At 51.7% G+C, this 12993-nt stretch overlaps 1 protein-coding gene across 1 annotated transcript in view; it reads right to left on the reverse strand.

The window, feature by feature from the left end:
* NLGN2 (neuroligin 2) overlaps positions 1-12993 on the reverse strand; it is a 441061-nt gene that overhangs the window by 278235 nt on the left and 149833 nt on the right. Inside the window, exon 2 of the mRNA XM_086946145.1 lies at positions 1454-2321. Within this exon, the coding sequence (XP_086802271.1) occupies positions 1454-1949 (496 nt within the window). The 5' untranslated portion in view covers positions 1950-2321. The remainder of the gene's footprint in view (positions 1-1453; positions 2322-12993) is intronic.

Raw genomic sequence — 12993 nt, forward strand, 5'->3', positions numbered from 1 at the left:
GCGGCTGGTGCCAGAGGCTGGCGAAGACAAATCTTGGCGCCTGATGCCTTCAGTACAGCAGCAGTGAAAGAGAACATGGTGAGGGCAGTGTAGGACTTTGCTAGGCTTCAGGCAGAGCCCCCTGTACTCAGGATCTGGGATGGCAGCGCCTACAATTAGGGTACCAAGGAGATCTCCACTTTTCCCCAGAAATTTTACCTCATGAGCCAGAGCAAAAACGTCACCCAGTTATTAGGGAACTCTGTGATGCATCGGTCAGGGTAATGAGAGACTGGCTGTTTCGGCGAAGCATCCTGAACCCATGTGCTACAGATAGAAGCTATCCTTTGGATAAGAACCAGCATAGAGCCTCTAGATTTGTTTACACACCAGGTACTTTACAAGAGCTCCATTGGCTACCTGTCAAAGAAAGAAGTATTTTCAAAGCCATTTGCATAGTTCACAAAGCTATAAATGGACAGGACTGAATCTGCTACAATGGAAATTTTACCCCTGCAAATCTTTGAGGATCTTAAGATGTTCGCCAGCCAACCTTGTCTGTGTGCCTAGTTTTAGGAAAACAAGGGTAGGCGGGAGATCTTTTCAAGTCGAGGCAGCTCAAGTATGGAACAGTTTGCCAAAGTCCCTCAGAGCTGATGGAAATCTGTTGAGCTTTAAGAGGAACCTAAAAACCTGTCACTTCCCTCAGTAAAGGCTGCAAATGACTGTACTTTCTGTTTGCAGCACTAAGACAGGTCCCTTTTTGCATTGATTGGTGGTTTGACTGCTCCAAGATACCTGTCAGGTGAACGTCTGCGCTTTACAAATTACCCGTAACAGTAGGAGAGTAAGTCTATCTCATGCACAATATGGCCCTGTTTTTGGAGCCACCAATCTCAGAGCAGAGAGAACAGGCTGAGGCAGGGCACTTCCTCCCCACTGCCCCTAGTAGATGTGAAGGAAGTCTGCCGGGTTTCTGATAGGAGGATACGGCACGTGATAGGACTGCGCATGGCCGACATATCTGAACTCTGCACGAAGAGAAGAACTTGGAGCAGCTACTCAGACCCGTCTTCAACGAGCCAGCAGCAATCCTTCTAGTTACAGGGTCCAAAGTAATCATCGTAAAGGGAAACACAGCAGAGGTGAGATTTCCTGGACAAGCGCGCATGCGTCTTTGGCCTCATGGGTTTTAGGTTTGGCTGCACTTCTGGCACTGAGTCTGTGGGTGGCAGTGTTCCAAAAAGCATTGGGCATTGGAGGACCAAAGCAGTCAACACAATAAAACAAAAGAGTCACAAGTGGGTAAAAAATAAAGCAAAGAGGAAGAGTAACAAGGAAATTGACCAACAGGACAGATATACACCAGGACAGGGGTTTGCAATAATTGGAAGGTTTGAAAAATAATAAGAAAAAGCGAAAGAGGCAACAGCAAGCGTGACACACAGACCCTACTAAGATGCCATGTTCTTACCATCTTCCGTGGGCACGTAGATGTTCAGGTAGAGACAATCTTCGCTCTGGTTTAGCACGTAGCCGGCCACTATCTCCAGGTTGTCTGTGAACCAGATGGGCAGCATGATGCCAGGTAGCATGCCGTGAATGTTCTGTGGGCAGACGGGGGCAAACTGTGTGGCATTGCGCACCTCTGTCCAGGAGGCTGGAGCCTCAGGGGGCTGGAATCGACGGACACCCACCGGTGGGGTGGCGTAGGGGATGCCCAAATACTGTACCACGGGGCCTAAGATCTCATTGTTGAGGTCCTTCCGGACTCCCCGCAGCTTGCCGTAGTTGGTGTGCACCACGGGGTATTTGTCGTCTGTCTTCTGACATGAGAGAAGGCCAGATCGAAGGGCCAGGCCCAGCAACCAGAGAAACAAAGCGAAGCCTGTCCTGACATTCAAGACCCGCAGAGCAAAGCTCACCGTGTGCAAGCTCAGTGCCAACAACATGGTGGCACCAAGAGGCATTCAGTTCACAGCAGGTGGTAGATGGTGCTCAGAAGCACTGCAGCAAAAAAAAAATGAGGTTGCAGAAGACCTCCTTGAGAGAGATGGGACAGTCTCAGAACTCAATCACTGGGGGAGCCAGTGGGGAGGGGATTGTTGTGGGCCACCGCAGGCCCTTTCGAGGGGTCACAGAGCTCCAGTGGTGCGAGGGCAGCAAGTAATCCTAAAGATGGCAGCGATGAGCGTGTGGACACATGGTTCCGGTGCTGGCTGTCTCGTCTGCTCTGGCTCTGTTGCGTTCCATGTCGCACTTGCAGCCTCACCGAGGTCGCGCCAGGAAATCCATGAGGTGGCCAGGCAGGGGTCCGACTTCACCATCCACAGGCAGGGCGGCTAGAGTTAGAAAAGGGAGGGCGACGGGGTGGAAAACATGAGATGGGGGAAGAAAAAGGGAGAGGTAAACAGAGAAAGGAGGAAGGGTAGGGTGAGCAGAGTGTAACAGGAATCAATGGGGAGAACAGGGAGGAGAGAAGGGAGAGAGAGAGGAGAGAACAGGTTACTTCCATTGGTTGACATGTACATGGCTTGATTGCATCAGGACAGGCACAGGCACATACATTAAAGAGGCAAAGATGACAACATTCTACAACCAAAAAGAGGTCATGTTCTTCGGTTTCAAACCACCGATAAATATATACATGGCATAATAGGAAATGAAATAACAGTAGTGCTGGCTGGGTGATGACATCACATGAAATAACATCATATTGGACTCAGAGCAAAGAAAAGTGTGGCTTTATACCCAGATGACATCATGAGAAACAACTCACATGCAATAAATCAGTGGCTTTTGAAGAGGGTAAAGTCAACCTTAACCTCCCTAACATGTCAGCAGTAGGCCTGCTCCATAAAAGTGCTGAAAAAACTCAGCCCGCTCCACAGAGTTTCCGCAAGCAGCGGAGTGTGGTAAGTCATGCTACCTGCGCTGATTTTTAATGCCAGGAGTTTGTTTCGCAGTGTAAAATTGCAGCAAACAGCACTATGTGTCATGCCAGAGGGTGCTGCTTCTTTCTGCCTCTCAAGTAGATATTCTATTCAAGCGGCAGTTGCCTCAATGCAAGCAGCAGATTTCTTAACGCGAGCGGTCGCGACCTGTTGCAACTGCCTGCGTTACGAAATTTCACCGAAAGGTCTAGTGTACAATTTTTTCTCGCATGCACTCGCCAACTTAACGTGAGAGAAAAAACTCTGCTCTGGGTCACTTCATGGAGTTTTGCGGAACTCCGTGCTCCGCACGTAGCGCGGAGATGACATAACTCCGCGAACTCCGCTGGCAGAGCGGAATTCCTTGCCCACCCCTAGCCTGCAGAAGGCACTAGAGTACAGTGTGGTGTGGTGAGTTGGTAACTCCAGGTCCAGTCAGCAGACCCTGAACGGCTGGCACTCACGGAGCTGCGCAGCTTGCTGATAATGCGCTTCTCGGAGCTGGCTTTCACCTCCTGAAAGGTTCCATCTTCAGCTTTCCAAACGACAGTACTGGACGGTTCAGATACATCTGCAGAATATCTTACTCCCTAGCTCAGCAGGGCTAGAGAGGGCGACCGCCCCTAGGGCAAGGGGAGCACAGTGGCAGTCAAGGTGGGCATGGAGCATGGAGAACACACAGGGCTGGGTTAACCATTCAGCAAAATAATCACATGCTTAGTGCATCAAGGGAAGGGGGGCACCACACACATTTGCTTTTGCCAGATTTACTATGGACCATATAGTGCAAAACTACAAATGGTGCACCTGAACCTATACATAAAGTGGAAATATACAAAAATAAACATTATTTTCTGTCTTACTGTAAGTTTTGTTTCATTTCGGAAAATACAAATGTATTTTACAGTGTATTATTGTTTATATTTTAAACTAGATATATATGGGGGCCTTTAAAGGTTTTAATCCAGCCCTGGGAGCACAGGGGGGAGAGGCCCATCCAGGGAGGGAGACGTGTGTGAGGGGAGACCCCTAGGGCCAAGTCTTAGAGACTCCACATCCTCAACCGTGGAAGTGAGGCCCTCCAAGGCTGGGTCCCATGGAAAGAATCGTGGATGAGAATGTCCCTCAACGGGGCGCAGCAAGTCCCCTTACTGAGCTGCATGACAGGGAAAGGGCACAAATGCACCGCTTTTGAGAACATTTGGCAAATTCCTGCTTTTCCCCCGGTGCTGGCACTCTTTTGTCAGCCCAGCACCAATCCAGGCACCCTTGTGCCCTGGTCCCAGGGTGCCTGCATTGCATGAAGGATTGTTTTTGTCCCTGAAGGAGCACCTTCCTGCCTAACAACAAGCCTGAGAAGCATTTTCCCCTTTCTGTGTGTGCTGTAGAACGCAGCACACACAGAAGGAGGAAGTAACGAGGAGCTATTGAGATATTTCTCCTTTTTATCGCCTTACCTGAGAAGACATATTTTTTTGGCACATTTTCAGGTCTCATAATACACGGAAGCAATTGGTGTGGCATACACATCAAATCCTTTTGACATGTTTTCAGGGTCCACTTCATCTATATCTAAGATAGTGCTATCTCGAGTGTATATCTCAAGAGACATTCCTGTGTGTGAGTACTGTAAAAACAAAAAAACTAAAAGTCGGATGCTGAGGGAAGTATAAAGTGCAAAGGAAGTGCCTCGCGTAAGCAACCACCAGGGAGAGATTGGCAAGTTCTTGCCAATTTGCTCCCTATATCATCATCAGCACCTCTCCTATGCATGGGGAGGATCAACACCCCAACAAGTGTGGAAGAATGGTGTGTGTGTGTTGGGGCCTATCTGCTTGTATTTTGTGAATAACATATCTACACCCCCCCCCCCCCCCCCCCCCCACATCCCCTAGAGGTCCTCACAGAGGGAGCAGAAGCTTCTTCCTCCCAAGAAAAAGTTAAAAATGAGTTGCAAGGCAAAATGAGTTTGAAGGCGATACGCTTTTGCTTATGAAAAGCCCACATTCATAGTTAGAAACACAATGTCATGTTTTGACCATATTAACCCCTTCACTGCGGCGGCTATTCCACTGCAGTGCTAAGGGGGTGGGGGGGCCGCGCGGCGCCCATGCTGGTGACGGAACCACTCCATCACCAGCAGCGGTTGCGCTGTGCTCATGACGGAGCGGTTCCGTCACGGCCCCGCCCGCTCAATAGAACGCTCAGCGCAGGCGCGGAAGCGTGCCGAGCAGGCCGTGACGGAACTGCTCCGTCATCAGCACAGCGCGACCGCGGCTGATGACGGAGTGGTTCCGTCACCAGCTTAAGTTGAACTGCCGATATGTTTCATTGCCATTACATATTTCCTGGCAATTTCTTCAGGAAAGGAGGACCTTGTATCACCCATACGTGCATCACACCAGAATGCCACCGAGTGAGTGCCCACCAGTGGACCACAGGAAAAGAAACTGTAGTATTTCCAAAGTATCTGCCTCAACTTGGAGACGCCAACACTGTCAGCGAAACAGGCTTTGATGCAAAGATTTGCTTGGGAAATTCTGCAGTTCCTTTTCCTGTGGCCAACTGGTGGGACCTCAGCTGGTGGCCAATCTAGGATTCCTAGCAGACAGGTCTGGTTGATGGCCTCCTGGCACTTTGGAACAAGCCAGGTAGCACGATGCGGCTGCCGAGCATGATGCCGATATAAAGAGTGGCGGTGGAGAAAGCCCCAGCCATCTCAAGAAGATTGAACTTGGAATGTGGAAAGGGTGTGGGTCTGCTGCAGGGAAGAGTAAGAAGGGGGTGGTGGATAAGGCTAGAGTTGGAGGTAGAACAATGGTAAAGGTGTCTGGGACAGGGGTCAGGGGCCTGCAGGTGCCAGAAGGACCAATGGGAAGCCACCAAGCTTTGTGCCAATAGGAGATGGGTGGTGGCTCCAGGCAGGACCTTATGTAGACAGAAGGCCAGGAGAGGATTTTATTTATAAAGTTTTATATAGCGCGAAGATGATCCCGAGGGATATCAGAGCACTTCACAATTATGGGAAGAAGGATGATATGGGATGTACAGGCGTCAAATACATATCAAACGAAACAGTTACAAAGGGTGCATCAAAACATCACAATAGCGAATCTGGGAGGGGAAGAAAAAATGAATTAAGGAAATATAGCAAATCATTACAAGACGTGAAGGTGTATGTTCAGTATCTTACAACAGATGCTCCAAACCCAATTAAGGTAAGAACTTGCTCATAAGGAATCTTTTTACTTCCAATTTGAAAGCAACCGCGGAGGTGAGTCTGCATACTTCAGGAAGGAGAGCGTACCAGATCCTCGGGGCAGTGCCGGAGAAAGCTCTTTGACCAGTTCTCTTTTTGCGAAAGATCTGTGGTTTCCGGAGGAAGAAGTTAGCACTTCTAGAGGGTCTACCACCTCCAGATAATTCTAACTCCTGGACTGGATACTTTGGGGGTTTGAAATGGAGAGCTTTGTGAGACAGGCAAGCGACCTTTAGCTGTATTCTTGCTTCAAAAGGCAACCGATTTAGAGATTTTAAGACTGGGGATAGGTGCGCATTTCTTTTTGTGCCCTTTGTGAGTCTGGCCGCAGCATTCAGTGCAGCCCTAAGTGGGGCCAAGGTATATTTAGGAAGGCCACAGAGCATAGCACTACCATAGTATTTAGGATTAACAGAACTACACAACAAAATAAGGATTTCTGCCAGGATAGGACAAGACATGCGGATCTGGCTTTATTTTCAGGACAGCTGTAACGGAGTGATGATGTGGCTGCCCAGTCTTCTGCACTAGGGAGGTGTCTCCATTGCGTCGGGTGCAGGAGTTTGCAGGGTGGTCTGTAAGGAACATTGGTTTGCAGAGAGATGGCCAGAAGACTGGAAGGTGGAGAAGCACATGATGCGTTCCTAGAGTTGTATCAGGCAGAGCTGACTGTGAGTCTAGGGGGCAGAGAACTGAGCAACGAGTAGGTAGTATTTGTCGCAGGCCATGAAGCAGTGGTCAGGGATATGAACAGAATATCTGCCAGTCATCACTGGGCGTTGCACCTGTTGAAGGAGTCAGTGCTTAAATAAGCGCCAGGGCCCTTTTCGAGAGACTACACCAGCCTTCACCCCCCTTTGCCCCTGTTAGCTCTGCCAATGACAGTATCAACACAACTACTAACCATTGCAATCCTACAAGTGTGGCAGTTCAGACTATTACAGGCCAACATGGTGTGAGCTGCAGTTCCTTTTTAATGTATATTGACTTATTAAACATTGTTGTTGTGCTCATCTCAAAATTAGAAAGACAGCGCCACCATGTGGTGGATTGTCAGTAAAATCGGTGCGGACAACTAAACGCTGGTGCCGAACACCAGAATCCACAGGCTCAAATTAAGCACTGAGCTAGTTTTACTCTTTTTTGCAATTGAATGTGTTGTTGCTATCCCGTTGCATTCAAGGCCGGAGTAAGGAGGTATACCATGCACTGTTGCCTGTCCAGCAGTTGTTGTCCAGTGGATTGCCACTGAACGCAGAGCTGCAACAAGCACCCATCTCAGAGGACACATGGACGTTAGGGCAGTGAGGGCTTGCAGCGAGCCCCCATATCACAAGACGTGTGGAAGGTAGGGAAGTAAGGGCTTGCAATGAGCACACATATCAAAGGACGCGTGGAAGGCAGGGCAGTGAGGGCTTGCATCGAGCACCCACATCACAGGACACGTGGACAGTACGGCAGGGACAGCTTGCAATGAGCACCTATATCACAGGACATGTGGACAGTAGGGCAGTGAGGGCTTGCAACGAGCACCTATATCACAGGACGCTTGGACGGTAGGGCTGTATTGGCTTGGAACAAGCACCCATATCACAGGACGCGTGGACGGTAGGGCAGTGAGGGCTTGCAACGAGCACCTACATCACAGGACACGTGGACAGTACGGCAGGGACAGCTTGCAATGAGCACCTATATCACAGGACTTGTGGACAGTAGGGCAGTGAGGGCTTGCAACAAGCACCTATATCACAGGACGCTTGGACGGTAGGGCTGTATTGGCTTGGAACAAGCACCCATATCACAGGACGTGTGGACGGTAGGTCAGTGAGGGCTTGCAACAAACACCCATATCACAGGACGCGTGGACGGTAGGGCAGTGGGGGCTTGCAACAAACACCCATATCACAGGACGCGTGGACGGTAGGGCAGTGAGGGCTTGCAACAAACACCCATATCACAGGACGCGTGGACGGTAGGGCAGTGAGGGCTTGCAACAAACACCCATATCACAGGACCTGTGGACGGTAGGGCAGTGAGGGCTTGCAACAAAAACCCATATCACAGGACGCGTGGACGGTAGGGCAGTGAGGGCTTGCAACAAACACCCATATCACAGGACGCGTGGACGGTAGGGCAGTGAGGGCTTGCAACGAGCACCCATATCACAGGACGCGTGGACGGTAGGGCAGTGAGGGCTTGCAACAAACACCCATATCACAGGACACGTGGATCGTAGGCCTGTGAGGGCTTGCAACGAGCACCCATATCACAGGACGCGTGGACGGTAGGGCAGTGAGGGCTTGCAACAAACACCCATATCACAGGACGCGTGGACGGTAAGGCAGTGAGGGCTTGCAACAAACACCCATATCACAAGTCCCGTGGACGGTAGGGCAGTGAGGGCTTGCAACGAGCACCCATATCACAGGACGCGTGACCCATAGGGCTGTAAAGGCTGGCAACGAATACCCATATCACAGGATGCGTGGACCGTTGGGCTGTAAAGGCTTGCAATGAACCCCCATATGACAGGACGCATGGACCGTAGGCCTGTGAGGGCTTGCAACGAGCACCCATATCACAGGACGCGTGGACCGTAGGCCTGTGAGGGCTGGCAACGAGCACCCATATCACAGGACACGTGGATCGTAGGCCTGTGAGGGCTTGCAACGAGCACCCATATCACAGGACGCGTGGACGGTAGGGCAGTGAGGGCTTGCAACAAACACCCATATCACAGGACGCGTGGACGGTAGGGCAGTGAGGGCTTGCAACAAACACCCATATCACAAGTCCCGTGGACGGTAGGGCAGTGAGGGCTTGCAACGAGCACCCATATCACAGGACGCGTGAACCATAGGGCTGTAAAGGCTGGCAACGAATACCCATATCACAGGATGCGTGGACCGTTGGGCTGTAAAGGCTTGCAATGAACCCCCATATGACAGGACGCGTGGACCGTAGGCCTGTGAGGGCTGGCAACGAGCACCCATATCACAGGACGCGTGGACCATAGGCCTGTGAGGGCTTGCAACGAGCACCCATATCACAGGACGCGTGGACGGTAGGGCTGTGAGGGCTGGCAATGAATACCCATATCACAGGACGCGTGGACGGTAGGGCTGTGAGGACTTGCAACGAGCAACGGGCAGTTGGCCAAGGGTTTGCTTTCCCATCTATGACCGCTTATCTCAAGGCAAGCAAACAATTTGTCAAGAGTGAGGCTGAATGGAAGACCTGCAGCAGGTCAGCTTTGCAGGCCAGGAAGGAAGATGTGATTATTTGTGTCATGTCACTGATAGGAAAGATTTTGTTGCCTGTAGCGATTACTTGTAAAGTGGCAGGGCCGGCGTTCTACGGGAAACGGCTCTGGGGTTATGAAATTAATGGGGGATAATTTGCGAGGTGTACCCTCGGGGAGGGCTGGCGTAAAGGGGAGACGGCAAGACAAGAGACAGGCAATAACGAGTGACATTTTGAAAGGGATGGCGAGGCGGGGAGAGATGTGTGCGCTTCATCCCGGGACCTGCAGATGCACAGGGCTAAATTTAAAGGTCTATTTTTGGTGCCTTTCCAAGATCAGGTGGTGGTTGTGGGAGAGTGGGAGAGCTTGAGAGAGGAAGATCTGGGCTTGAAGAGTGTCATCTACACATGAAGTTAGAAAGGTGTGAGACTGTCCAGTCTGTGCCCAGAGGGGCCAGGGAGGGACACTCTGGAGACCCAGGACTGACCAGAGGGGCACAGGGGCCAGAGACACACCGTGGGAACCAGGACTGACCAGAGGGCCACAGGGGCCAGGGAGACTGTGGGAGACCCAGGACTGACCAGAGGGGCACAGGGGCCAGGGACACTGGGAGACCCAGGACTGACCAGAGGGGCACAAGGGCCAGGGACACACCGTGGGACCCAGGACTGACCAGAGGGGCACAGGGGCCAGGGACACACCGTGAGACCCAGGACTGACCAGAGGGGCACAGGGGCCAGAGGCACGCCGTGAGACCCAGGACTGACCAGAGGGGCACAGGGGCCAGGGAGACTCTGGAGACCCCGGACTGACCAGAGGGGCACAGGGGACAGGGACACACCGTGAGACCCAGGACTGACCAGAGGGCCACAGGGGCCAGGGAGACTCTGGGAGACCCAGGACTGACCAGAGGGGCACAGGGGCCAGAGACACACCGTGGGAACCAGGACTGACCAGAGGGCCACAGGGGCCAGGGAGACTCTGGGAGACCCAGGACTGACCAGAGGGGCACAGGGGCCAGAGACACACCGTGGGAACCAGGACTGACCAGAGGGCCACAGGGGCCAGGGAGACTCTGGGAGACCCAGGACTGACCAGAGGGGCACAGGGGCCAGAGACACACCGTGGGAACCAGGACTGACCAGAGGGCCACAGGGGCCAGGGAGACTCTGGGAGACCCAGGACTGACCAGAGGGGCACAAGGGCCAGGGACACACCGTGGGACCCAGGACTGACCAGAGGGGCACAGGGTCCAGGGACACACCGTGAGACCCAGGACTGACCAGAGGGGCACAGGGGCCAGAGGCACGCCGTGAGACCCAGGACTGACCAGAGGGGCACAAGGGCCAGGGACACACCGTGGGACCCAGGACTGACCAGAGGGGCACAGGGTCCAGGGACACACCGTGAGACCCAGGACTGACCAGAGGGGCACAGGGGCCAGAGGCACGCCGTGAGACCCAGGACTGACCAGAGGGGCACAGGGGACAGGGACACTGGGAGACCCAGGACTGACCAGAGGGGCACAGGGGACAGGGACACTCCGGAGACCAAGGACTGACCAGAGGGGCAAAGGGGCCAGGGACACACCGTGAGACCCAGGACTGACCAGAGGGGCACAGGGGCCAGGGACACTCTGGAGACCCAGGACTGACCAGAGGGGCAAAGGGGCCAGGGACACACCGTGAGACCCAGGACTGACCAGAGGGGCACAGGGGCCAGAGGCACGCCGTGAGACCCAGGCTTGGCTCATCGGAGGTACAGAGGGGTGAGAGCTTTGGGAATGAGTAGGGACGACAATAAGGGGGGCCTTGGACCGACAGTAGTTAAGGGGGTTTGGGAAATGCCTGCAGTGGGGACGCTGTGGCCCTCAATCTTCAAAGATGGGGGCGAAGACTGGGGCCTTTAACCTAGGTTGGGGGGAGTGGGCTGAATGGTCTGGGTAGGGTGAACGTTGAATTTCATTTCAAATTTCTTTATTTCGGCTTGATTGCCATAAAACAGTCACAACACATTCATTACATTAAAAAGGCGTTTTAGCATAGAACTTTAAAAAACCATCAGCTAAAATACATTCCATAATAAAAATAAATCGAAGCACAAGCATAAATGAGATACTAGAAAAAAACTCACTAATTACTAGAAGGTAGACTAATTCTGTTTTTAAGGATAATCTTCGTTTACAGCTGTTGCCTTATTTGTGGATGTGGGTGGTGGGTTTCCCTAGTTCAAAAGAACAATATGGAGGAGTACTACCCGATGAGGGTAGATGAAGGCTTTTGTCTAAACTCAGGAAGTATTGTTCCTTTGTTAGGAAACCCCTCACTCACCACCTAGTGGTGACTTGCTTCATCATATTCCTCAGGACCAAAACAAGGAAGTGGGTGGTATGTGCCCCCTAAAAGACACACCCAGTCCTAAATCCTTGAACGACCAGAAGAAAAATCAGCTTCTGGGACGCACACCTAAAATAGAGGGTGCTGCAAAACAATGCTGTAGCTCAGGTCGAGCTGCATCAAGCAGGAGGGGGGCGCTATGCCGGTAACAACATAATAGTTGTTTAGGCGGGATCAGGCGGTTCACCTATTTCCCCATGCTCGCTGCTCGGTCGCTCGGTCGACCGAGCAGCGAGCATGGGGAAATAGGTGAACCGCCTGATCCCGCCTAAACAACTATTATGTTGTTACCGGCATAGCGCCCCCCTCCTGCTTGATGCAGCTCGACCTGAGCTACAGCATTGTTTTGCAGCACCCTCTATTTTAGGTGTGCGTCCCAGAAGCTGATTTTTCTTCTGGTCGTTCAAGGATTTAGGACTGGGTGTGTCTTTTAGGGGGCACATACCACCCACTTCCTTGTTTTGGTCCTGAGGAATACCGGGGATTTTCCCCTAATGGTAGAAACATGTCGACCAACACATAAAATAGAGATAAGTAGGCCGTAACTTCCCTACTACTATCTCAACCTTAATTTTTATCTTTGTCCAGTAACTTTTTTATTAAAACTCTATATAAAAGAATACCAGGACAATTTTAACACTTACACTCTTTTTTGTTTGCACCCCACATTTCACTACCAGCTCCACTGCAATTGCAGGTGTTGAAGCACACCCAAGTGACGTTAGGCCACTTGGGTGGGCCCCGATGATGAAGCAAGTCACCACTAGGTGGTGAGTGAGGGGTTTCCTAACAAAGGAACAATACTTCCTGAGTTTAGACAAAAGCCTTCATCTACCCTCATCGGGTAGTACTCCTCCATATTGTTCTTTTGAACCTTGACCAAGGGAATCAGGAGTATTTCCCGTCCGACGTTCACGGACACAACTCCTTACTCTCCTACTTGTTTTCCAAGGGTTTCCCTAGTTGCCAGACTGGCTTCTTGCCAGACAATGATTCTTTCCTAAAAACAGAGTTGGATGACTTGGGGCGTCAGAAAAGAGGTCTTTGCATTTGCAGCCATTTGATAGTGAAGTGGGCTGGAGGACATGCAAAGAGACAATGTCATGGACAACAGCTGGTCCCAGACACTGAGAAGGTAGCACTGTGTGTGGGCAGGCGCTAGGGGGCGTGCGTGGGTGCTAA

This window comes from Lissotriton vulgaris, chromosome 12 (genome assembly GCF_964263255.1).
Source record: "Lissotriton vulgaris chromosome 12, aLisVul1.2, whole genome shotgun sequence".
NCBI lineage: Eukaryota > Metazoa > Chordata > Amphibia > Caudata > Salamandridae > Lissotriton > Lissotriton vulgaris.